Genomic DNA, 27,846 nt, shown 5'->3' on the forward strand with positions numbered 1-27,846 from the left:
TTGAGACTCCACGTGACAACAGTATCAAGGAGAATAGAATGACACTCTTGTTTGAATATCAGAGACTCAAGCATCAGTGGACAGAGAGAAGTGTAAGCAGTGTTGTCAACCTGGATGGACAAACTTGTGCACCAACTATCAACCAAATGTTTGGGCTTACTGTAAAAGCACCCAGGAAGCCAAAGTGTCCACTAATTAATGTATAATATTATATTTATCTCCCTGCTCGCTCTGCTTCAGCAAAGCTGGGGTTCAGCATCTGTTCTCTGTGGTAGACTCCCTATTTCCTATGGTGTGGCCTGTGACAAAGGGCTGATATACACCTCTGCTTCAAAGGGTAACCTAATGCCAGATCTTAGCACTTTAAGGCTGCCTGTAATAAAGTTGGCTATACGTGGAACATTGCATCCAAACTTGTGAAAGGAAAGCAAAGTGCATAAGCAAGGTAAACTATACGTAAGAACAACAAGCTTGTCCATGTGAAGAAAGAGTTAATGTATCACTAACTCTCAGCAAATGCATTTTATGCTAGCAAGGAAAGATCACCATATAAAAACCTCAAAGACTGAACTGCAGTACACCACAAATTGTGGCCAAATTGAACGAGACCTGGACAGACAAACACAAAGCACTCTCTTCTTTCATGAGGGCCAATGAAAATTTCCAACCGTGCCCTGATAACTGTAGTACCGAGCATCCATTGAGATGGCAGAAATTGGGCAAAACAATACTGTGTACATATCACTACTGCTCTGTACTTTTGGTTTTGAGGCTAATAGTGTTTGTAACCTCCTAGGTAGGGTAAAGCCAGCAAACGCATTAGCACATGCATTTTTGGTCGATGGCCTACTGAGAAACTTAGGCAAGGATTTATCCATCTAATTAACAAACAGACCAGGAATTTTATCAAAGCATCTAAAAGCTTGTCTTGAATGCATAATGTTTTCTTTGGCAACACCCTGAAGAAGAATTAAATGGGGAAAATTGAATTCATAAGTTTGTGCTCTCTTTATTGAAGACATAGAGAAAGAAAGAAAACCAAGCCAAGTTAGACTTACATTTTGTGTTGTACATTTTCTTCTGTATATCCCTGTATCTATAAATCATGTCTTCTTTTTTTTATGCATTTTTTTGCATTTCAAGCCTCAGACTCGATACACAGAAATTTTTCATCATTACACACAGGCCCGCATAATCCACTGCTGCCTTTCTAAATAGCATTTCCTGTACATAAGGATGTCATCTTTGACCAATCAGCTAGTTATGAAGGAAAGGTTGTCGTACTGAATGAATGGACATTTAGTTTTTAACCAGTGGCCTAATCTAATTACATATAACAGAATTTTGTAACATTGAACAATTTTAAGGATTTTTCTCCAATTTAATAAGCCCTCTTTGATACTCTTTAAATTTCAGCCTGCCTTCTGGGGAATGATGATGTCAAGAGACTGAGACCTTAAACACTAAAAATATTGAAATAAAAAGTTAGCAGTTAAAGGTAAGACTTGAGAGCCATTGTCATGTCAGTTAGTTAACACGATTGTCTCTTTCAAATCATTCGTAGTAATGTCTTCCTAAATTTAGGAAAATATCTACAAAAATCAAATTTAACTGTATGTGGAAAAGACTTAATATTTACATCAGTAAAAGGTAAGAACACACTTTAATATCTTTGGCTTATCGTTTGAAATTAAATCTACATGATTCTTCAGATCTCAGCACCATAACAACTCCAAAAACCATTCATACTTTGAATGTATTAAACATCTTCACAATATTATATTCAGAACAATAGTACATTTGTTTATGTAAATAAATTAATTCCATAATTTTGCGAAGTGACTTGCTCAGGATTATACAGTGAGGCAGTGGTGAAAACTCAGGATTTTATTCATCCCACCACAGAGCCGACCAACACATGCTGACTAATAATAAAACCAAACAATAACAACGGCTGACATGAAGGTGAAATGATTAGCTCTAAGGCAACATGGCTCCAGTGGCAGGGCCTGCTCCCTTTCTGGGTGAAGTTTGCACCTTCTCTCTATGCCTGTGGGGTTTTCTCCCGGGTACTTTAGATTTTGTATAACACACACAAAGATATGAAGGTTTTCTCAAAAGCTAAACTTTAAAATGAATGTGCAAGTGAATGCATCTCACTGTTACATGTTGTGTTCCTCACTTACTGTATGCACGGACGTTCTGGATTAGACGCTTTCATCCCTCAAACCTCTCAAAACTGGATTAAGCCGGTTTAGAAATAGATCAATGGAAATTAATAAAATACTTTATTTATTAAGTGCCTTTCTCAAGATCAAAAGGGAAAAAACAGTGGAAGATTTGAGGCAGTAATTCTAATTTGCATTTGTATAGCACATTTTGTGTATTATTTCTTTCAGTATACTCTTAACACACTGTAAGTAATGTTAATAATATAAAAGTTAGATTGCTAAAATGTTCACAATTGTTAGGTATGTCTTAGATATCCATCCATCCATTTCCTAACCCGCTGAATCCAAATACAGGGTCACAGGGGTCTGCTGGAGCCAATCCCAGCCAACACAGGGCACAAGGCAGGAACCAATCCTGGGCAGGGTGCCAACCCACCGCAGGACACACACAAACACACCCACACACCAGGGCCAATTTAGAATCGCCAATCCACCTAACCTGCATGTCTTTGGATTGTGGGAGGAAACTGGAGCACCCCCACGCAGACACGGGGAGAACATGCAAACTCCACGCAGGGAGGACCCGGGAAGCGAACCTGGGTGTCCTAACTGCGAGGCAGCAGCGCTACCACTGCGCCACCGTGCCGCCCATCTTAGATATCTGTCTTCCTCATTTTGCTTTCTAAATGTTATTAATTTTCATTTTCATTTTTTAAATATTTTTGCCATGATTGCCATTTTGTCTTTCTTTTTCTATGTATGCCTTTATTATGGAGATATGTTTCATTGTGCTTGCTGCTGGTCATGTGTTTCTTGCACTTCTCAGTGCTTAATGTCATAACATTTCTAAAATTAAAGACAGAAGATCTTTGTGACTCTTAAGGAATAGACTTGTGAGGGATTAGTTCTTCAGTAACTTAAAAGATTTTGATTTTTGCTAGTTTTGTATATCTATTCTCCATCTGGAAAAGAGGTTGGTTGGTACATTTCATGTTAGATGCATGCCATAGGTGATTTGATAACACAATAAAACATATACTACTACTTATAATAAATACATAAACTAAAGTGTCACTTTACAATGTTTATTATAAATATATTTTTTGACATTTTATTACATGGCGGCACAGTGGTGCAGTGGTAGCGCTGCTGCCTCGCAGTAAGGAGACCTCGGTTCGCTTCCCAAGTCCTCCCTGCGTGGAGTTTGCATGTTCTCCCCGTGTCTGCGTGGGGGTGCTCCAGTTTCCTCCCACAGTCCAAAGACATGCAGGTTAGGTGCATTGGTGATCCTCAATTGTCCTGTGTGTGTGTGTGTGTGTACGCCCTGTGGTGGGTTGGCACCCTGCCTGGGGTTTGTTTTGTGCCCTGTATTCACTGGGATTGGCTCCAGCATACCCTTGTGACCCTGTAGTTAGGATATAGCTGGTTGGATAATGGATGAATGGAGAGAGTTGTGAGTCTTTGTTTTTCAGTATTTTGCAGCTTCCATTTTAAATTCTAAGTCAAATTACTATTTAGATGACAAGTTGTGATATTATTTGGAGAGTTAGCCTAATGGAGCCTCTTTTTACTCACTATTTTGTTTAACAAAAAAGACCCAGCAGGATTCATTTTGTGTTTGTACGCTACGTAGAGTGTGATTGTTATTTCAGCTAACCCTCCTTGAACAATGTTACACCCTAATAATACAAGGTAATTTCTCTAACTTCATATAGTCAGACCATCTGCCAATATTCCTGATTCTACTTTAAAAGCAGGAACTAAACAGAGAGGAGCAGGTAAGAAACCTGATTCAGTGTGGGACCAAAGAGGAAGAGGAAAACCCGCAGGATTGTTTTGAGGGTTTGTTTATGAAAGCAATCTCAGCATTTCCGACTAGGAAACCAATGCTTGCCTGCAATATCTAAAATTTCCTTAAGGTTTAGGGCAGTAGATTTCAGTTTTGTGATATACAAACATGCAAGAAATACTGGCACTATCTATGAAAAGCTATTGAAGTTGCTTAACATCAATATGAGAATACGCTGCAAACTAAGTATAGAAGAAGTTTTAATGTACTGCATGTAAACTGTGGCGGGATTTACACTTGCTTATGAATTTCAACTAACAGCCTAAATCAATTGCATCCATATTTTCACTTCCAGATGAACTTAATTCTTTTGTATGCCCACTTTGATCACAATAACAAACAATCTGCAGCAGTGCATGATTCATCATTCTGTGCTTCTGTGGATGATGCAAGGAGTCAATGCCCATAAGTCATTCAGTCAAATTATAGGTTTGTAGATTTATAGGGTCATTACCTGGCATTTTCAGTGTCATCTTTAATATCTAATTGAGAGAATCTGTCATCCCGGCCTGCTTCAGATAGGCAGCAATTATCCTTAGACCAATGAAAACAAAAGTTGACTGCTTCTAGAACTACAGAACCAATGGCACTCACTCCTCTTGCATTGAAATGCTTTGAGAGACAACTGCTGGGATACATTAAACATATTATTCCAGATAGTCTGAACCGCCATTATTTTATATTGTCACAATTGGTCCATAGAGGGTGGCATATCTCTGATATGTCATAGCACACTGACATGCCTGGAAAATAAACATTTCTATACCAAAATATTGTTTATTAACTAAAACAGCATGTATCACCGTACCATCCAAGTTGATCAAGCTCCTAAACTTGGGATTTGGTGCAACTGGATATTGGGCTTCCTAACTTGCAGACCCACCATGTGAGGATTGGCACCATCATTCCCAATATAGGCACCTCCCAGGGTAGTGAGCTGAGCCCCAGCTCTAGACCCTATTCACCAATGACTATGTGGCTTGGCACAGCTTTTAAAATCTGATGATAAATCTATCAATATAGGTTTGATCAAAAAACAATGATAAGATGGTTTGCTGAGAAGAAAGTTGCCTTCTGAACTAGTGATGCCAGTTCAACAGTCTCTTCCATAATTTCAGTAAAGCCAAGGAGATGGTCATAGACTTAAATAAGAAGGAGTCACACCACACTTCCATTTACAAAAAGGCATTCCGTGGAGAGTGTCATCAGCATTAAACTTCCTAAAGTTAAAGTTATCATCATTAGCAACTTGAAGTGGGCTTGACACATCGTTGTTGCTATCATGAACACTCATTAATGTTTATGCTACCTCAGATTTCTATGGAAAGTGTGGATTGGTCAATCTGTGTTTGCCAACATTAACAGATATGCAGTTGGGTCCATCCTCACTGGCTGTGTTATATCTTACATTATACATCACCTGTTCAACTCAATGCCACAAAACACTACAGAGAAGTCACCAGAGAATTTTAGAGACACACAGAAGCCATTTACTCACAAAATATTTGGCATACACTGCCTTAGAAGGGCAAACCATATTATCAAAGAGCTTCGCCATCATGCGCAGTCACTTTTCACGTTCTTGAGTAACCTTATGACCTGCGGATAAAAACTGTCTCTGAAACATGAGTAATCAAACCATGAGTTTTAGACACAGATTTTATCCACAGGTCATAAGGTTACTCAGCAAACATTTACACAAACATAAATATGTTGCATTCAATGTTTCATGTTGTATTCATTGTCCTTGTCATTGTCTGTTGTTGGTATTCAGTTATTGTCATTAGTAGATGGGAGACATGCATGTAAGAATTTCATTGTGCTGGTTACACATAATAAAAAACTTCAACTAAACTTCAAGACACAAAAATAGTTTCTTTAAACATACCAAAAAATTGTTTATTAATAAGGTGAATAAATGGTGCTTATTCTTGTCTAAGATGGAATTTCACCATATACAGTATATATGACATGTGGTATATTTTGATTTTTAATTTTATTTCTTCATTCAGAACTGTAAATATTATATTATATTATATTATATTATATTATATTATATTATATTATATTATAAATCGATTTTCTACTGCTTATCCAGGTCCAGTTTGCAAGGGTAGAAGCTTAAGCAAAGATGTCCAGTCATCCCTTTTCCTCACCATCTCCTCCACTTCTGGTGGGATCCCAAAGCATTCCCAGGCCAATTGGGAGATATAATCCTTCCAAAGTATCCTGGGTCTGCTGCAATGTCTCCTCTAGATTGAACATACCTACAACACCTTCACAAGGAGACATTTAGGAACCATCCTAATCAGATTCTACAACCACCTCAACTGATGTCTTTTGATGTGGAGGAGCAGTGCTTCTACTTTGAGCTCTTCCTAAATGTTTGTGCTACTCATCATATCTCTAAATATGAGCCCTGATACCCAGCAAAGGAAACTAATTTCTGCTGCTAGTATCTCCAATCTACCTCTCTTGGTCAGTAAGTTAAGTTGGTTAAGTTGTTGGCCATAGGTGAGGGTAGGGGCACAGATCAACTGGTACATTAAGAGCTTTACCTTTTGGCTCAGCTCTCTCTCCACCATGATCAACCGGTATAACGTTTGCTTAAGTGCTGATTCCACTCCGATCTGCCTGTCAAACTCTTTGTCCATTCTTTCTTTATTTTTGAACAAGACACCAAGATGCTAATACACCTCCACTTGAGGTAGCCCCTTCTCACCAACCTAGAGAGGGCACTCCACCATTTTTTCTGTGTGAACCATGACCTCAGTCATGAAGGTGCTGATCCTCAACCTGACTGCTTTACACTTGGCCACAAACAATCCCAGTGTGCACCTGAGATCTTCACTCAATGATCAACAAAATGCAGAGATGAAATCCTAATGTGAATGAAATGGAACCCATCCACCCCCTGGCTACACTGAGAAATTCTATCCAAAAATTATTAATAGATTCGCTGACAAAGGGCAACCCTAGCGGAATCCCACATCCTCTGGGCACCAGTCTGACTTCCTGCTGGCAATGCAAGCCATGCTCTCCCTTAGGTTGTACAGAGACCAAATTGTGCATAACAGCAGGCTCAGTACCCCATATTCCTGAAGCACCTCCCATTGGACACCCCAAAAAATGTGTAGACTTATTGAGCATACTCCTAGGAACCTTCCGGAATTCTTGTGATGGCAAAAAAAAATAAAATATTGTTGCCAGAGGAATGAGGCAAGTAGCAAACATTCTGAGCATTTATACTGATGAACAGAAATGTTTTGGGGAATCAAGGGTTTTGACAGCATTACAGTACACTGCATATTGTACTTGAATAGAATTTTTATGTTTAGGAAATTATGATACAGCAGTCAAGTAAGTGCTGAATACTGTAGCAGAAAATCTGCAGACCTGTAAAACATAATAGTTTACATATTTTTAATTAATACAGTACTGAGTGGGTGGCTTGAAAGTTACCTAAGTCCCATATGGTACCATTGAACAGCAGTTATTTTCTCTCGCAATTTATTCATTCATTCACATTTCTATTTAATTTAATTCTTTTTTTTACCATTTGTTTAAAATGTTCTTGTTCATTTTGCTCAAATTATATTATTTTGAAGTTCAAGTTAATATTATGTTCTTTTACTAATAAAATACTGAAAGACTCTCTTTCAGTAGACTTTTGCCAGTTTTGCAATATTCCTCTCTAATTATCTTTTTGCTTCCCTATAGTATCCTTCTTAATAGTTGTCATCATGCTCTCCTATACCCTCCAGTTATCAGACAATTGAAGAAGGCTTGCATTAAAATCATTTTACATAAACAGCAACCACCCCCCTGTCCTTTTCTTTTCTGTCTCTCATTCCTGAAAAATGTGTACCAATCTATGTTATACTCATCCCCTTCTTTGTTATTTTGCCGGGTTTCACTCATTGCTGTAATATCATAATTATGCACCGCTACATAAATCTCCAACTCACTCATTTTGTTTTTGATACTTTTAGCATTACGGCAAGCCATTTTTAATGTGCTACTTATTTTACTTTTGCACTTAAACTAGCTAGAATTTACATTATTATGCATATTTGTTTTTACATTATTGTTCATCCATTCATGTGCAATTCTAAACCTAGCCTGTCCAAAACTCCCTGAACACAATTCGCTAGTTTAAACAATCCTCAAATAACCCACTTATACACCACCCCAACACATTGGTGCCCCTCTGGTTCAAATGTAACCCATTATGATGGAATAGGTTCCATTTGTTCCAGAAGGAGACTCTATTACTCCATAAATCTCTGCCCTTCTATCTTACACCCAGATGTGATCCACACATGAAGCCTTCTAATCTCCTCAGTCTTACCTGCATTGGTGCTGTAGTTCTGCCTCAGCCTGGCACCTAAATCTTTAAATCTGGATTGCTTCCTTACGTATATATCCTCCAGAGAGGACTGGGCAGTCTAATGGTCTGGAATCCCTACAGATTTTACTTTTTTCTCCAGCCGTCTGGAGTTTTTTTTGTTTTTTTCTGTCCACCCTGGCCATTGGACCTTACTCTTATTCTATGTTAATTAATGTTGACTTATTTTATTTTCTTACTGTGTCTTATTTTTCTATTCTTCATTATGTAAAGACCTTTGAGCTACTGTTTGAATGAAAATAGCCTATATAAATACATGCTGTTGATATGTATGTCTAGTGACTAAGTTTCCCACTATCATCACCTGTCTCTGTCTGGGGTCTGGTTTTGAGGTAGCCCATTGGGGATCCTCATGCTGCCCTACCATCTCAGAGTTTATACAGTCATTGTCCAGCTTTACCAGGTTCTTAAAATGATCTGACACTTCCATCTCTGGTGACTGTGACTCTGGTCTTGATCAGGTTTCATAACTGCAATTTTTGTGCACATGTGAAGACCATTTTATTCATGTTCCATCTTTCAGATATTTTTGTTTCACGTAGATGCTATGTTACATGGGGAAGTTTCATTCATTCTCTTTCATAATATTGTTTTAATTGTGACTAGTAAAACATGAGGTTCTTAAATAAAGTGCCATAAAAGGCTAGGTATAAACAACAGTAAACTCTCTGCACAGTATTTACAAATGTAAGAACTTAAAGTCGATTATTAATTCTGAAGACATATGTACTTTGTCCAGGGGATTATTAAAAGATGGACTTGCAGGGACCATGATTTAATTACAATAAATGTTACTGCCCACCAGGTTGCTTTCAATTAAAATCAACATCAAGGTTCTAGCCCAATTAGTTTGAGAGTAATTGTTTGATAGAGAAACAGACAGACATTACCATTTTATATATATAGATTCCAAAGTTCCTTAAAAGAAATTGAAATAACAGACAAAACTATGAACAAATGCTGTTTTAAACAAACATAAATTTTCATTTTTTTTTCTATCCAGTCCATCTTCAGGAGTACAAGGAAAACAACTTAAAACATTGCATGGAACCACTAATAACACAGGCGATGATTTCTTATCTCCTCAATATCAAGGTTTGACTTCATCTCAGAAAGAAACAATAGTGATATTACCTGAATAAAGGCATAACAGCACATTTCAGGTGATGATGATGTCCATACTTACAATACAGCAGATAAACCTTTCTCAATGCTTTCTTCCATCTGTCAAGCTCAAAACAAACACTCCATAAAGTGTAAGTATCATAAGTGAGCGAGGCCCAGATAATTCAAATAGACCAAGAAAGAGAACAGTCAAGTCAAGTAGGAGCCACTACCAAAATTAGAATAATCACCCAAAATCAGAGTATACTTCTAGTAGAAAGTTAGGGTTGAAAGCAAAACTATAATAACTTCCAAAAGGAACCACAAGGAAAACCCATTGTGCAGACTTTAAAGATCAGATATTGAAGTATAAAATTGGTACCAAACAGTTCATTAGCAATTATTGCAATGATATAACACTCACATAGTAAAGCCCACACCATCCTCATCCTCTAACGACAAAGTGGCAACGCATGGAAAGTTTACAATGGAGGTTCTAGGATAGAGTTAACTTATTAAGTGGATTAAAAAATGGTCACAATTATTCAGGTGCCTATTTGCTTGTAATACGGTTGGAAGATAAAAAGTAAAAGTAGCCAGGTAAAGGTATTTTGCATAACAAAGATATGTAAGGTAGAGCTAAACTGTTAATTTTTGTTTTGAACACTTGGCCAGATTACAGCTAGAAGGTCACACATAGACAGAAGACATGTTGTGGGCTGTGAAGGAAACATAATTCAGAGTGAGAAGGCTCATTGGAATTGAAAACCTTTATTAAAAAAAATCCTCCCTTAACTTCAGAATATTGATTATCTCTCTTCTCATGTGCTATTGGCTACCTACTACATGTAAAGTTACACAGTTTGGACTCTTATTATGAACATACGTCACTCTCTTTCATTATTTAAAGGAGAATCGTGTCAGTAGCATAACATATGGTCTCAAATATCTCATTGTATAGCTAAAGCCATCATTCTGTTCACAAAATCAGATGACATCAGGTCATGCCAATTCAAAGTTTTTCCCTTTTTTGTCACCATACTCCTTGTGACATCAGGTTATGTATCTTTGATGAAGTAACAAATTGCAAAAGGGAAGTATTAATAGTCAAGACTGTTTTGAGCCTCTTGTTCCATGCTCACTTTATAGCATTCTTTAATGTCTGTCTTTGTAGATTTAATTTTGACTGCACTTCTCGATTGTTTTCTGTGTCTACTCTTTACTCTTTTTTCTCTCTGTCCATTGCTTTATTTATTATCTGTATTTTCTAAATTACTTATTTACTTGTTCCACCTTTGCTCATTAAGGTTATTCTGCTCATTTTTCAACCTTATATTTTAATCACAAATTTAGCAACAGTTTCACTTAGCATTGCTTTCATAACTCCCAATGATAATTTAGTACAGGGGGCTGAAGTCAGTTCCTGTAGACAAAGTCCTATAGATGATGTCTAGGGTGAAATTATGGTTTACCTAACCATAAGGTGCTGCTTAAATTATACCAAACATTATTTAGCGGGGGCTAAAGTTCATTGAACACTAGAAATTATATTTAACATAATTGTGTAGTGCTTAAAACATAATTATAGGTTTTAAACATTTATATAGATTAACAAATATAATACAGCAACAATAAAGTAGATTACAAATAAACATTATTGCCTACAAATAATAATATAGGGGTCAACACCTTTGGTTAAAATGAATCAAAAACATACTATTAAAGGTTCTATTTCTTCCTGAACTTTCTGCATCCCAGGTCAGCAACTCTTCTGGTTCTACCATCCACAACTGGCTTCATGTTGTTCACTTAGTAAAGAGCTGGTTGGGAGTTGCTCCATGAGGCAGTTTCTCCTGTCCACCTTTCCTTGTTTTTGTTTTTCTCTTCACCCTTATCACACCTTGTGCATTTGCGTGGTCTGTGTGTGCGTGTACGTATGTGTGTGTGTGTTTGTGTGTGTGCGTGTGCCAGTTTACCTGTTGACTCTTCTTGTTCTTTCCTCTCTTATCGTGTTTCTGTCTCAGGTGACGTGGGGTGGCATTTTGTTTTTGTTCTTATATAGCCAAAAAAATGAATTATTATTGTTGGCTTTCTTTTACTGTATTCCTTTTTCTTGTTATCAACAAAATAAAGAAACTGATCACAAAAAAAGTCATTCTATTTAGCAAAAGGTATGGCCAACTGACAGTGAAAGACCTGAAGACAAAACAACTAGCATTTCTGAAGAAAACTTTACCTCTGATAGGCCACAATTCTTTGGAATAAGCAAAGTCACAATTCTACTGATGTAAGCTAATTACATGAAATTCTAAGTGAAGTAACATAAAATACCATCTTTTTGAGTAATCAGGGCTTGCCACAAATTTATTGAAAATAAAAGAAGCAGATTATTTAATTAAAAACTACTTCTATTTAATTTGATTAGTGGAAAGTTAAATGCAATGAGAAATCTTAGCAATGCGGAAATGGTAAAATGATACAGAACAATGTCTCTTTTTGAAGTAAAAGTAAATCCCAGGGTTTTCTTTGTAACACAATAAACCAAAACAGATTAAACACATTTCTTATACTTTCGTTTAAATTCCAATTAGTGCACAATACACCCAACTCAGACTGTGAAAGTTAATAATGACACCCAAGTTATTGCTTGCTCTTCCCTTTTTGGAGAGGCTAATTCAGTGCAGTAGATTATTTTAGAGGTTCACAATATTGTATACATTATTTTAAGGTAATTGTGTCCACGCAGTATGTATACTCTGACAGTATTGTCAATGCATTAATGGAATGTGAGAATATGTTAAAGGTAATTTTTTTCTGCCACAGAATTATCTCTCTAACAGTTACCACTAGTTTTTGCGTGAAAACGGTGCACTCCCTTTGTGAGCCAACGGGACATTAGCAGGTAGATGGGAAACTAATTACACCATGAGTAATTGAGGCATTAAAAGTGGGTTTATGGACTGAGGGTTTCATCTATTTTCACTTTTCTTACATTTGTGCTGAAAGCTCTATTGCTGAAAGGTTTAAAGGTAAACGCATTCATTAAAATAAAGGGGAGTCTCTCAGCTATAAAATTATGCAAATGTAGCACCTTATGAACAATTCCTTGTCATCTGCACAAAGTGAAATACTTAAAGAAATGACATTTTATTAAGAAGTATTCAAAGTATAGAAGAATAAAATGTTGTCATAATAAGAGATAAATTGGAGAAAAATCTCTTCAAATGATAAACCTTGGCATAATATTTGCAATAGCCACCTTCTAAGCAGTTCATGAAAGATCTCGTGCTGTTGTTCTGAATTCTGAAAGCCTTATTCAGTGGGAATGCAGGTATGAAATGTTGAGAGGGAATTAGGCAAAGGAAGTTACAATGGAATGGAAACTGAAATTAAGGCTTTTGTCATTACACCTAAAACACTATAATCACACTCCTAACCTTCACCAGGGAAATAGATTTAAACAGGGAAAAAAATCTATACCAAAGTAAAAAAAAAATATCAAGCCATCTTTGTAGCCAGTGAAAAGTCAGAAATTGTCTACATAGTAGTTTATTTTTATGAAATTACTCTTCTTAAGTATCACAGTCTATGGTAAACATTTTGCAGTTGGCTCATTGGTGTTTTTTTGCAAAGAAAGAGACATATTCGCCAAATGATTCATCTTGACTCACTTAAAGTGCTATCGGCATATTCTACTGAGTCAATACCAAAGTCATTTACAAAGCTACAAATATTCATTTCATAAAGAAGTGTGTAGATTCTACCCTAAAATCTTACATGTCAATTGACAATGTCATATACACCAATCAGCCACAAGATTAAAGCCACTGACAGGTGAAGTGAATAACATTGATTATCTCGTTACAATGGCACCTGTCAAGGGGTGGGATATATTAGACAGCAAGTGAACAGTCAGTCAGTTCTTAAAGGTGTTAAAAGCAGGAAAAGTGGGCAAGCGTAAGGATCTGGGTGACTTTGACAAGGGCAAAATTGTGATGGCTAGTCGACTTAGTCAGAGCATCTCCAGAATGGCTCAGGTTCCCAGTACGCAGTGGTTAGTACATACCAAAACGTGTCCAAGGAAGGACTGCTGGTGAACTGGCAACAGGGTCATGGGTGCCCAAGGCTCATCAATACACATGGGGAGTGAAGGCTAGCCCATCTGGTCCGATCCTACAAATGAGCCACTGTAGCACACATTGCTGAAAAACATAATGCTGGCCATATAGGAGAAAGGTGTCAGATCACACAGTGCATCGCAGCTTGTGCATATAGGGCTACGTAGCCACAGACTAGTCAGAGTGACCATGCTGACCCCTGTCCACCACCAAAGGCACCTACAATGGGTACATGAGCAGCAGAACTGGACTGTGGAGCAAAGGATGAAGGTGGTCTTGTCTGATGAAGTACGTCTTCTTTTAGATCATGCAAGGGGCCAGGATGCACTGTGGGAAGAAGACAATCTGACTATGGGCAATGTTCTACTTGAAAAAATATGGGTATTGACACTAATGCGGATGTTTCTTTGACATGTACCACATACCTAAAGATTGTTGCAGACCACACACACCACTTTATGGCAATAGTCTACCCTCATGGCTGTTGCCTTTTTCAGCAGGATAAAGTATCTTTCCACACTGCAAAATTGTTCAGGAGTGGTTTGAAGGACATGGCAAAGAGTCCAGGGTGTTGAGTTGTCCTCCAAATTCCCCAGATGTCAGTTTGATCGAGCATCTATGGGGATGTGCTAGAAAAACAAGTCAGATCCATGGAGGCCACACATTGCATGTTACAGAACTTGAAGGATCTGTTGCTAATATCTTGGTGCCAGACACCATAGAACAGCTTGAGTGGTCTGGTGGAGTCTATGTGTTTAAGGGTTAGAGCTGTTTTGGTGACAAAAGGTTGACCTGCACAGTAGTAGGCAGGGGGGTACAGTGTTGTGGCCGATTGTTGTTGTTTTGTGTCTTTTGCTGATAAAGTGAAACCACACTGCTCTTTAGTTATTAAAACAGTCTGGACCATCTCTGACTTTCCTCTTAAAATTGGTGTGATAACAGGCACCCACAAGTGTTATGCTATACTCGACTTCCTGTCATTCCTACATAAATATGTGTGATAAGAGTATGCAAGTGAAGCTGGCAAAAACTGACTCTGTGTAATTCTAGATTGGACTAAGCAGGTAAATGGATGGAGGGATTTTGTATTTCTAATTTGTCTATTAAAAATAAATGTGGATGGAAGCATTTCAGGTTTCAAACAAAGAGGAGACATAGGATCAATTACCATCTAATTACGATAAATTCCTGATGCAGAAAAAAGCCATGCATAATTGTCAAGGGTTAGAAAGAGACTGATGTGTGTGGCCAGGAATCAATCCAAACCAACCTTACTAAGTCTGCAAAAACGTATTTGGAATATACAGTACTGTGGGCAGACTCTATCTAGGGTGCATTTCTTTTCTGTGTTCATGATATTAGATGGTTTAGCAATTCTGATTTGAATAATTTGGTTATTTAACTGGGTGGAAAGGTGCAGTAATATTTTTGCAAATTACAACAATTTTGTTTTAATTTCATATATAGAATTCCAAACTTGTGCATTCCATTGTCAACTCAAGTAAAATGCAGTTTGTTTGTTTTTTTCTATATTATCCATCAATCTGTTTACTAGAGCGACTTGATCCAATTTCAGCGTTGTTGGGAGCCAGAGTTTATCCGGGCAACATCAGAAGTAAAGCGCGAAACAAAGCTTGGTGCAGAATACTATTATCTATATCATACGATAGAAAGTTATGCCAATGGATTTTGTATGGGAGCACACCTATATTCGGACATTGTTTCAATAAAGGTATATATTTTCTTAATTTTGCTTATTTCACCTGCAATCTAAACCTGTTCTTTGGCCATAAACTGTTTATAAAAATCATTATACTTAAAAAAAAAAACTCAATCAACAATCTACTGCAATGGGATTAATGACACCTTTGGCATTTTTTTAATCTGTTTTCTTTTATTGCTTGTATACTTAATATTTTTGCCACAATATTGTAGAAATCAAGGTTTTCATTTTAATTTTTTCCTATTACTCTGCTTACTCTTCACAGGTCACAGTGCTCACTCACCCAAGCAGCCACAGACAGTCATACTCCAGTGATGCTATTGTGATTGGCAGCTGCAGTCATGCAAGGCATGTATCTCTGTTTTCTGTTTAATTCTGTGTAAACCAATATTAATCTAACCATTTTAAATACATCAAATAAAAATATTGAAGACAATGCCAGTTGCACTGTTTCCTTACAGCTCTTATGAACTGTGTATAAATCTTTACTTGGTCACAGTCTATGTGGAGCTTGCAAGTTTTTCCCTTGTCCACCATGGCCTTTTCTTCAGGTACTCTGAGTTCCCACTATATTATGCAGGTATTCTTTTTTGGTGGACTGGTATGAGGAAATGAGTGATTGCGAGTGTGCTCAACGACGGACCAGCACACTATCCAGGATTATTTCCTCCTTTGTGGCTAATGCCAAAAAACAAACTCCATCTTTAGCCCGGTGCTAAATTTGATTAGGCTAGTTTGAGGGACAGGTGTAACATTATTAAATACAATGGGAATGTGAAGGGTGTAAATACATCAGTGAAAAGCATATTAAGAATATTTTGCCTTTTCTGGTTTTGCAATTAAATAAGACATCGTTGTAAAAAAATAATAATACTAAACATAAAGAAGTTGCATTTGCACCACCAAATTTTTTTTGCACATTAAAACCTTTGTTTTGTTTGTTTAATTGTAAATCTTTGCTGGCCTAATTATTACATTTTTCAAACTTATACAAGGCATTTGGCTGTTAATGTAAACGTAAATGTCCAGCCACCTCTATATATATTTGCAATTAGAAATACTGTTGTGCAAATTGGATTGATGAGTTGAGTATGTAAATGCACCGGCCATTAACAACATTGTTATATTATTAAAAAATATGTTCAGAATCGGGTGACACTGCGGCACAGTGGGTAGCGCTGCTGCTTCGCTTCCTGGGTCCTCTATGTGTGGAATTTGCATGTTGTCCCCGTGTCTGCGTGGGTTTCTTCCCACAGTCCAAAGACATGCAGGTTAGGTGCATTGGCGATTCTAAATTGTCCCTAGTGTGTGCTTGGTCTGTGGATGTGTGTGTGTGTGTGTGTGTGTGTGCAATCCCTGCGGTGGGCTTGCGCACAGACCCCCATGACCCTGTAGTTAGGATATAGCGACTTGGATAACGGATTAATGGATGTATGGATGTTTAGAATAGTGACTTTAAACAGATCTGTGTTAAAATATTTTATAAAATCTAGCAAGATGATCACACTTGAATATATGGAAAAACTGTAGGAGAATTGAAGGCAGCACTGTGGTACAATGGTTCATATAATGGTTAGCACTGCTGCCACACAGATTCAGCCTCTTGAGGTGCAGTCTGCACTTACTTGTTCTCCCATTGGCTGTGTGGGTTTTTTCCTGCTAGTACTTTGGCTTTCCCCCCACATCCCATACTTGTGTGTGTGTGTGTTAGCTTAATTTGTGATTATTCTAAATGGGCTCTGTGTGGGTGTGTGCCTCACTATGTGCCCAATACTCCACTGTCCTCACACCCCTGTGCTGAGAATGGCATGCTAGGATAGGGTAACAAAATGTACGTTTTTAATACTATTGTATAGAAAAGAAGCTCATAAGACAAAACAAATATAGAATCAAGAAATCAGAAATAAAGGCAGAAATGACCATTAACATCCACCCATTCTGTCCAATATCCATATCCATATCCTAACTACAGGGTCACGGGGGTCTGCTGGAGCCAGTCCCAGCCAACACAGGGCGTAAGGCAGGAGACAAACCCTGGGCAGGGCGCCAGCCCACCACAGTCATTTTAATATTAAAATATCAATGCCATTTTACTTAGTGTAACATAACATCGCCACACCAAAGCCTGTGACCAATACTTCACTCTTAAATGTGAAAAGCCAATCCACAATGTAACATTTACATCAGAACACTGTTGTCTTCACATAATAAATATAAACATCAAAATAGACTTTTTGCCTTGGGTACTACATAACCCAGATATACTGTATATGCCACTGAGCATGCTCTGAATATAAGGCCTTATGTAGGCTTCTGCCTTGTATTTTCAGCCTTGTTTATCATTTTGAATGGTGACCTCCAAGAAACAACAGTCCAAGTACAGCTCTGTTAACCTTAAGATTTCTCACTCAGTGTACTCTGTATGCAGATTTTCTGCATTTCAGTCACTTTAATAATGCTGTCTGATGGAAATTGCTATACTGAAAGTGATGGTGGGTTTCATAAGAACATATTCTTGAAATGCACTCTTGTATAAACAGACTCCACCACAAATGAATGTGTGGTCTTCTTTAAGCTCTTTTTCCCAGTAATGTTTTGTTTGGTGTTTTTTTTTTTTTTTATTCTTAAGATGGCTGTATATTTATACTGAATAAGTATCTTGTTATATTATTAAATGGACTGATGACAGAGACCTTATGTTACCTACTGTTTTATTTTTAATCATTTCTTTCCTTGACCATGAAAATACAATTAGTTTTGACCAATGCTAATGTGAAGGAAAATCCAAATCAGGACAGGAAACAAAGTCAAATGTATGGCCCATTCACACTCACAACTGTGCTCATTAATGCTAAGTCAATTTTCAAATTCCCGAATAAGGTTTCATATACATCTTTGGAATGTGATAAGAAAGAGGATTGAACCACCAACTCGTGCCTGCGTTGGGAGAATATGCAAACATCACACAGTCGATAACCTGGCTGACAAGTGAACTCAGGTCCATGGGCTACCACTCACTGGGACACATTACTGCCTACATCAGAGCATTTATGTGCTGCAGTTGCATGAATCTCAATTTATAAAAAAAAATGTTCATCCATTCAAACACAAAATATCCAATAATATCTACTTATATACTCTAAATCTGAAAAACTCTGCAGACTCATCAATTAATTTTCTTGTCAGTCATGAGTGAGAATTGGATTACTGCTATATGCCTCGCATGCTGACGTCCTATATTCTTGTCACATAGTTTTGCAAGCAGTGTTTTAGGAAGTCAGGACACATTTAAAACTAGCTGCAATTTATGAAGCCTCAACTGTTAAACATCTGTTTATATCTTATTTACAGCTGAGCAGTATGTACACCTGGCCATTTTGATTTTGTTACTCTCCTTTTACTGAAAATCTGTTTCAGGTACGAGATACATTTACATCACATAGAGCTGATGTGGATTTTAGCATAAATGACAGAAGAAATGCTTTCTTTTCATACTGAAACTACAGAATAAACAGACAAACCAACAGCAAAGTGAGTGCTTTAAGCAAACCAGCTCTTTAGACATCAGTATTTTGTGCACATTCCGTGCAGTCAGCTCTTTTCTCCCAACACAACATAGATTTTTGGCTAATTAAAAAAGAAAAATCTGCCAATATAAAAAAAAAGAAACCTGAAAGAACAGTCAATATGTTTTCATGGCTTAAAAATAAATAATTTGCAGCATACCTCCAAAATCTGGCCGTAAACGAATGTCATATCCCTTGAGTAAGTTGTCCACTGTCTTTTTCACTACAGATATATTCCCACCGGAGGGGCTAGAGAAAAGAAGCATATAATTAAATTATAATCCATGTTTTGGTAAATCTGAACACACGGCATTTCAAAGAGCAATGAGGACAATCGTATTCAATATTTAACTGTTTTCTTTTAAATGAAACACAAGCAACCTGCTATTTATGTTAAATTCACTTTATTTAGTGATACGTTTCACATTTATTAAACAACATTTTATATCAGATTAAAAGAATAGGAGAATTTCAAAGTTGGATAGATGCCAAGTTCAATATAACAAATTCTTACATTTATTTTCAAACATCCATCGATCCATTATCCAACCCGCTATATCCTAACTACAGGGTCATGGGGGTCTGCTGGAGCCAATCCCAACCAACACAGGGCACAAGGCAGGAAACAAACCCCGGGCAGGGCGCCAGCCCACCGCAGATTTTCAAACATTCTACATGTAATACTTTTTGCTTATATATTATCTTAAATTTCCTTTTTTTCAGTTTGAGGTACTTTGAAAGCTTAACTTAATCGTCAGAGATGATTGAAAACAGAAAATATAAAGCTTTAAATAATGAGTGTATATTTCACACGATCCTTTTTGCTCTTTTAGGTCTACTGATATTTAGTTATTTTATAAAAATACAATTTAATCCGACAATTCAAAATGTACTCGTGAAAGGAAAAGAAAACATTTAAATGGATGAACACACAAAACCCAGCGCAACATCACAATCCAAACTCGACCCATCCAGATCGGTGGCTTGGGGGGCGCCGGAGCCCACCTCGGCTGCATTGGGCAGAAGGCAAGAAGTAAGCCCTGCTCTGAAATTTAGTAACGTAACAATGTGCACGCTTCTCTTAGTATGTATGGTGTGGGTGTTTTCCTTTTTTATAATTTTTCAGACACCATACTGTATTTTGTGTTGGAAATATTTAAAAACGATCGAGATTTAGGCATCACCATCCGTTACAGCGTAAATGACAATATGATGTATAAACACAATTACTGGGTTGCAGGTGATACAGTCAGGCCTTTTGAACAATTTTTTTTTTTCAACTTTTATCCCCCACTGTGCAGGTTTCGTTTCCATGGCTTACACTTTACTAAGTGCTTCCCTTCAAGCTGCAATATCAGCAGGATGGATGACGGCATCCTACGGAGTTGATTTGAAAAAGATGCATCTGTTTCATTAGTTGTGTGCGTGTGTCATATTAAGCCAGTTCATATATATATATATATATATATATATATATATATATATATATATATATATATATATATATACACATCTGAGAAAACACGTCCCCTGTCAGTTCAAATTAACCATTTCAGCGCTCGCTCTCGGACTGTGAATGCTTGGGGGAGTATTATTGTCAGTTAGGTTGGTAATCTTTGCTTTTGTTCTTATTTTTTTCCTAACTTTCGTCACTTGTAAGCTATAATGTCACAGACTAAAAGGAAGCCTCAGATATACTTCAGGAAACACAGAAGCCCCATCAATGCATTATTATTAATGCTCACACTTATGAATCATGACCATCGGAGTTAATTGAATTACGTGTCATTAATTACTCAATTGTATTTCGGAGCATATTCGACATTTCATCCGCCGGTGTAATAGCGGTTCACGATTAATATGTTAAAAGCTGAAGTATTGTACTAATGTGACTTTAATTTTAAAACACACGATGCTTATCTTAGGATCTCAGTGTCACGTACACCCGTATGCTTGTCAATTTCCATCTTAGTCAACAACCGTGTTTGTAGCTGCAAATGGTAAGCCTTGCCATTTGGCCATTTGATATTGCGAAATATGCAATAATTCGATTTCATTCAATCCTCCACATGAACACGCACTGACATATACGTGCGTTTGCCTTTATGGATATGTTTATATGTATACAAGTGAGTGTGCCTGCATCTGAGTTAAATATATAGGCGTATATATGTGTCTGTGCGTGAGCAGGCGCGCAAAAAATGACTAAAGAACTGACATTCAATTTTAAGCACGACTTAGGGAAGAATTTTAAAATAAGTAAACACACATATAGATAAACCCGGTTCCTGGATACACCACTTTGAATGCTCCCGAGTACAATGTGAACTGTATGTATATCAATTAGAAGCATTTCTAAAGTCTTCATGCCTTACCTTTGTGCAAAGCAGACAAACGACAGAGCTGCCAAAGCAAAGAAAATTCCACATAATTTGTCTTCCTGAAGACCCAACATTTCCACAAATCCTTTTAAATTTCAGTAATCCCACCTTCTTTGGACCACAAACCGTTTTTTCTCCCTTTCCACGAAAAATAAATAATAAAATAAAAAAAAAAACAGGCCAGAAATAAAATTAATAATATCGCATCGGGGAAAAAAAATCCCCACCAGATGATCTGGTAAGTAACAAATATTTTCCAACTAAGCAAATCCTTGCAAGTCACAGGACCATTCTTCAGACATGATACCAAGAGTAGTCATTTTCCCCAAAGAGGAAAATAAAATGAAATGCATACAAAAATCTAAAAAACATATATTTTGGAATAAATTAAAAAAAAAATCAGCAGCTTTTTTTTCTTATTTAGATGTGCAGCTGCAATTTTCAGTCCAGATCTGCAGATGATACATTATTCCAGTTCTCCTCCTTCCTGAGAGGAACGCTTTCTCAATCTGTTTTGTGTTTTAAGGATTTTGTTACAGATGAAAACGTCGAAAAAAAATCTGCATTCCCTAGTTATTGCTGCTGATGATGTAGATTTGCTCTTCTCATTGCAAAGTCACTAAGGGAAAAATTTGCACATTGCAAAAAAAAAAAAAAATGCACTGGGCAAATTGAGACTCAGACGTCAGCGAAGGCAGCATTAACCCTTAGCAGTTATAAGATGTCCTCTTATTTTGACGGCGTGTCAAAGTATTTGATCTTAAACGTGATGTCGATTAATAAAAACGGAGCCCACCTGAAAATTGCACACTGTCCTAACGTGCCATTTGCTGTATATCTAGTTGAACAATCAATCGCAATTCTGCGCACATATCGAGAGAATCTCCCTGTAAATATCGATATAAACGCTCAAATAATAATGAAGTAAACGCATCGAGATGCTAGATGAACATTTTAAGAGAAATGCATGGAGCGCAACATCAAAATATCATCTGCTATTCTTCGAAAATACCAAAATTCACGCAGCTCAAAGATGAACGCAGCGCTTTTTCCTCTCATGTCTTCAATTGCTAGTCTTTCCTGCAGCCTATTAAAATGCAGTAGGTTCGTTCAAATGCATTTTTATGCATTTCTGATCACATCGGGGCCACCTTTGATGTCACAGGGAGCAACCAGCAACAGCTTTGTCCTAATATAAAGAAAATAAAACGCGACACATGGCCGCACAAGACATGGTGTAGTCGTGTGTAAGAAAAAGTGAAGGAATTACAGCAGGGGGTCTTTCTGATTTTTTTTTTTTCTAAGGATAACACAATTTCTGCAGGGATCTGTGCGCTGCCTTGTTGCCTAGCAACGTATTGTGAGCCGTGATGCAGAGCAGCAGCACGAGAGTTTCCAAGGCTGTGCGCGAAGACGGATTTAAAGGAGCATAGTTTACCCGGTGTGTGCTCGGCATATACAAGCAAGGACCCTCACTGAAACACACTGACCAGTGCAACGAGTTGAAATGTCATCTGCGCAAGCCTTGCTTTCTACATTGCTTTTCATTGGGATCAGAGTGATTTATTTTCCATGATCTGTTCTTTGAGCCGGAGCGCACACAGCTTAAGTAGACAGGATGGGAAGTTGAACGTACAACGTTGTGATTTCAAATGATGCCACTGGAAATGGGTTAATGTTATATGTGTAAGATACACCTTCGAAATGCTTTAAAAATACATGCTATCTCTAAGTCCCTTTGAAAACTGTGCGGTTCCTGCTTTCAGCAATCTAGAGATTCACAAAGTGCATTTGCAAAAAGAAAACCCTTTCTGTGAAGCTCTTCCATTAATGGGACTTCAGTGTATGAGCTCAATCACTCTAACCCCAGAGATACATGTTTTTTTTCTCTCTTTCAGCCTAGAAGCACATCCCTAGATATAAAAAAATGACTCCAAAGGAGTGCGGTTTCACCAGCTGGAAAGTTAATTGAGAAACCATCATGACCGCACTAAGTTAATGCATCAACCATTTTCATGCTCACTGGGTGTATATGCAACCAAATAAAAACCTTTTACTTAACTCTGTGTTTAATAGACTTCTCTTAACACCAGGCTGGTGGTAATAACTGAAAATAACTAAAGTGTGATCAGATTAAATACTGAAAAGAAACTTGAATTTTTAAGTAAATCAATTAAATTGATATTTATATGGTGCCTTCAATCACACATCCACTTTTTAATGTACGTAACATTCTCAGACCTACTAGATCCAATTAAGCATTGTGCCTGGGCATTTGCCAGCCTGCTATTTCTTACAGTAAGAAGCCAGAACCTATCAATGCTACATCTTACCAAAGCAAATACCAACCCGAAAGAGACACCAATCAAAATGCAGGGTACATTCACATAATTCCGTATACTTACTTTGAGTTGCCAGTTAACTTAGTAGGCATGTCCTTAGGATCACGGAGGAGAATTTGCTGTAATTAAAGAATATCCTGTGTAGACATGGGGAAAACGGGCAGATTCCACATTGCCCGTTCCGAGGGCCAAGATATGAACACAGCCATCTGCAGCTGTGTGGCATTATCAACTATGCCAACATGCCACCTTAACACCTTCATTAATATATTTTATCATAAAAAAGCTTTGCAAAACAACATTATTCCACCTGACTTGTTAATGTATGTAAGCGTCAAAGCAGGAACAATTGTAAAGTCGAAAGGAGGTACTTCCATAGGACAAATGTAATGAACATAAAAGTTAAAAGTGTGAATGACTGACTGACTTGGCCTTCTGTTGGCTCAATCACTTCACATTTAATTTCTGTTTGGGTGACATTTAAGGAAGCAATTCAGAGGAATGATGAAGAAATTCAGAGGAACACATCTTAAAAAAAACAGTCAATTAAAACTAATTCAAAAGAAGTTCATTAGCACCAAAAACAGGTCACTAATTAAGAAAAGGGTTAGAATGAAAACCTATAGCCACTGAGGTCCTCCAGGACCGGAGTTGGGGACCCCCGGTCTAGGATATTGGCCACACTAGGCTTAGTGGAGTGGAGGGGGTGGACAAGGGTTTCAAAAAAAGTGCAAATGGAAGAGTGAGGGTATAAAGAGCTGCATTCTAAATTACTAACTGGCTGAGGGATAGCAGTCTTTTTATTCTTCTGTAAAATAGGTCAATAGAAAAAATTGTATATTTTGAGCCAGTAGAGGAAAAAAAAATAAGAGTAATTATAAAACAAAAATGGGGGGGGCAGTTCAAATTGGATTCTGGAGGGGAAGGAACACAATAGACCCTCTTGTTCATCATTAGGCAGCAGATTGAAAGAAGCAGAGAGTTCCAGCAGGACAACCAATGGTCATTTGTGGATTGGGAGAAGACATACGATAAGATCCTAAGAGAGCTGACTATGCCAGCGCTCAAATGATACAAGGTGCCAGAAAAACTGACCACAATGGTAGTGACATTTTATAGAGAGCCAGAGACAAAGGTGTGGACATGTTTTGGGATAACTGATGTTTCCAGAGTTGAAGTTTATTTACATCAGGGGTCAGAACTGAGCCCTCTGTTATTCACCACCATTATGTATTACATCAGTAGAATGGTCAAGGTAAAGCCAGCACAAAAAGGTACTGTATCCAGATGATATTGCATTTAGAAAAGACTCAGAGAGGGTATTACAAAGGAAGGTGTAGGAATGGAATCAGATGCTAGAGACTCATGGCAGGTGCATGAGTACGGATTAAAGGAGATTGTGGTGGTACCAACTGATGGCAAGCCAAAAGGTGAGAGTGGAAGCAGCAAAGAAAGAATTAAAGAACACTCTGGAAAGTATTGGTTCTTTAATGGCACTCTACTGAGTGGTGGGGGTCTTTGTAGAATCATTGCTTGACCAAATTAAAATCTTTAGTGTGCAGTAGGATACCTAGCAGGATGCATCAGATCAAGAAGCCTTGAACTTAAACTATGTGATTATATGCAGTAAGATTCCTTTTAAAATCAAGAATCTTTTGATATTTCAGAAATCTGTTATAATCTATTCATCATCATGTATGGAATCTCTCCAGTTCTAAAGAGGTAAAGGATCCTTCTGGAACCTTAATATGGATGGTTTTTATGGAAATAATGGTTCCCCTGTGGCATTGCCGTGAATAACGGCTTTGGCAGCATTATTTTTTAGATTGTAGGTGAAATCTTTTAAAAATCCTTTAAATTGGGTTGAAAAAGATAGGAAACTAATGAGAAATACAAGCAATGTTGCAAGGAGCAGGCACTGCATGGTGACAGACCATAGAAGTGGTCAGGAACACATATATCCCATTTATGATGAAAACACTCTTCTAAAAAATTATGATTAGACATGGTCTTGATGTAGAAACATGGTCTGTGACTCAAGGTTATGGAGATGAAGTGCATAAGAACAATATGGGTCATTAACTTTAAAGACAGAAGGCATATTGAAGAAGTCAGACAGGAGGTGAACACAAGAACTGTTAGACACAAAATTCAAGAATTAAGGTTGAGATGGTATGGGCATATGTAAAGAATGGAGGAGAGACATTTTGTAAAATGGGCAGTCCAGAAAGCAAGACAAAAACTGAATGAGAGATGGTTGGATTACATCAAGAAAGATACCCGAGAGAAAGACCTGCACTTAGTAAAATCCAGAGAGGAGTAGAGACCAGCAATAAGACAATCTGAGTGCTAAAGGAGGAACTGGAGGAAGTAGAAGTAGATTTGACTAAAAAAGTGTCAGAGGGAGACCCAAGGAGAGAATTGTTAAGATGGCCATCGCATGACTTTATAATTGTGTTTCAACAGTTGGAGAGGTAATTTACAATGAAGCAAGAAGATTTCTATCCTCAGATGTCTTACAGGTTCTAACAATACTCAACAGTAAGATCTAACACTGAGTCTTCTGCACCAGCTCATAAAGATTTCAATGTCTTCTATGAACTTTAATAACTTTTGCTATTAGTATTGAGGTGAGAATTTAGAAATTACAATGAACTCTTCTAAGACAATTGAGGCTCATGTCAGTAGCTGGATTAAAACTGTTTTTGTTTCCATCTGCAAAATATTGCCCTGGAGCAACTGTTCACTCGTCCATTGACTGCTGAGTAAGTTTACAATTCATTCATCCTTTCACATATTAATTATTGCTACACTTTGTTTTGTGTTCTAAATTGTCATTGCATTGCAAAGCTTCAAGAAAAAATAGAATGTGGAAATCTAAGTGTTAACCAGATTTAGTTACTCCAGTATGTGCAAAACCTTGTTTACTTTAAAATTGTCCTTCTGGTGTTTGACTCCTTTAATGACTTGGCATCTTTGTCTACAGTATCTCAGAATTTTTACTCATTTTACCCTTCTGTAAAGTATGCATGTGATTGTATACTTTATAATAGCAGAGTTACAAGGACAGAGTACAGCCATATCAGGAGAATATTTTAGATTTAACTGGTCAGAGTATTGAACAGGTGCTCTAGTTTCCCTCCGAATTCCTAAAGACAAATGTGTTAATTTGTGACTCTTAATTTAAGAGTTGGTGTGTAAATGAGCAGGGCATAAAATGGACTGGTAGCCCCTTTCCAGGGCTGCTTCCTGCCTTCCCTCCAGTGCTGACAAGATTTGCTTCAGCCCTGCATGACTCCAAACTGGATTAGCTGGGTTTGATAAAGTTATGTTGGTTGACTGTAAGTTTTCTTTCCAATGATTATTAAAATACCAGCTTCTTGAAATACAGCTTTCCCAATTCATGACTAAAGTCAGTTAGGTGCCGCTGTGAGTGGCAGCCTTTCCAGCAGCTCCGTGTATGACTTTATCTTTCTACCTTTTTCTCTATCTCTCTGATCACTCCTACCACTTTCCTTTATGCGAATTTGTTTCCTGGACACTTTTTACTACTTGGACATGGATTTTTACATGCCAAGACTCATCTATTCAGGTAGTCAACTTCTAGTGCTGTGAACTTCTAGTGCCCGTGCCGGTGTGGTTCCCTATTTACCTAATGAGGTAAGAAGGCGGTATCGTGGCAGCAGAGCCGGCGCTAAGCTAAAGGCTAAGTGGCTAGCAAGGAAGTGGCGATATAAGCCTTGGTGCTTTCTGTAATCCTGGGAAATGTGAACTCACTACCAAATAAGATCGATGAACTGGCTGCACTGGTGAAAAATGTCAGGACCTACAGAGAATGCAGTTTGTTGTGTTTTTGTGAAACATGGCTAACGACTAGCATCCCACATGCTAACATGGAGCTACCCCGGTTTAGCACAGTTAGAGTGGACAGAAATGCAAATACCTGCAGGAAGCAGAAAGGAGGAGGACTCGCTCTCTATGTGAATACAAGGTGGTGCAACCCTGGACATGTAAACATCAAAATCGCCACTTGCTGCAGGGATATTGAACTGTTGGACATAAGTCTGTATCCCTACGACTTGCCCAGAGAGTTTGGACACGTCACTGTTGTTACTGTTTAGATTCCTCCTCGGGCGGACGTAGATATAGCGAGCGACATCATCCACACCACTGTTGTTAAACTA

The 27,846-nt window shown here is 37.7% G+C and overlaps 1 protein-coding gene across 2 annotated transcripts in view; it reads right to left on the reverse strand.

Moving 5' to 3' along the window:
• Nucleotides 1–22,024, reverse strand: part of gabrb4 (gamma-aminobutyric acid type A receptor subunit beta4) — a 360,165-nt gene extending 338,141 nt beyond the window's left edge. For both annotated transcript variants that reach the window (XM_039766518.1, XM_039766517.1), the window contains exons 1-2: nucleotides 21,315–22,024; nucleotides 19,100–19,188 (exon numbers count right to left, since the gene is read on the reverse strand). In XM_039766518.1, the coding sequence (XP_039622452.1) occupies nucleotides 19,100–19,188; nucleotides 21,315–21,394 (169 nt within the window). In that variant the 5' untranslated portion in view covers nucleotides 21,395–22,024. The remainder of the gene's footprint in view (nucleotides 1–19,099; nucleotides 19,189–21,314) is intronic.
• Nucleotides 22,025–27,846: the final 5,822 nt, after the last annotated feature.

This window comes from Polypterus senegalus, chromosome 10 (genome assembly GCF_016835505.1).
Source record: "Polypterus senegalus isolate Bchr_013 chromosome 10, ASM1683550v1, whole genome shotgun sequence".
NCBI lineage: Eukaryota > Metazoa > Chordata > Cladistia > Polypteriformes > Polypteridae > Polypterus > Polypterus senegalus.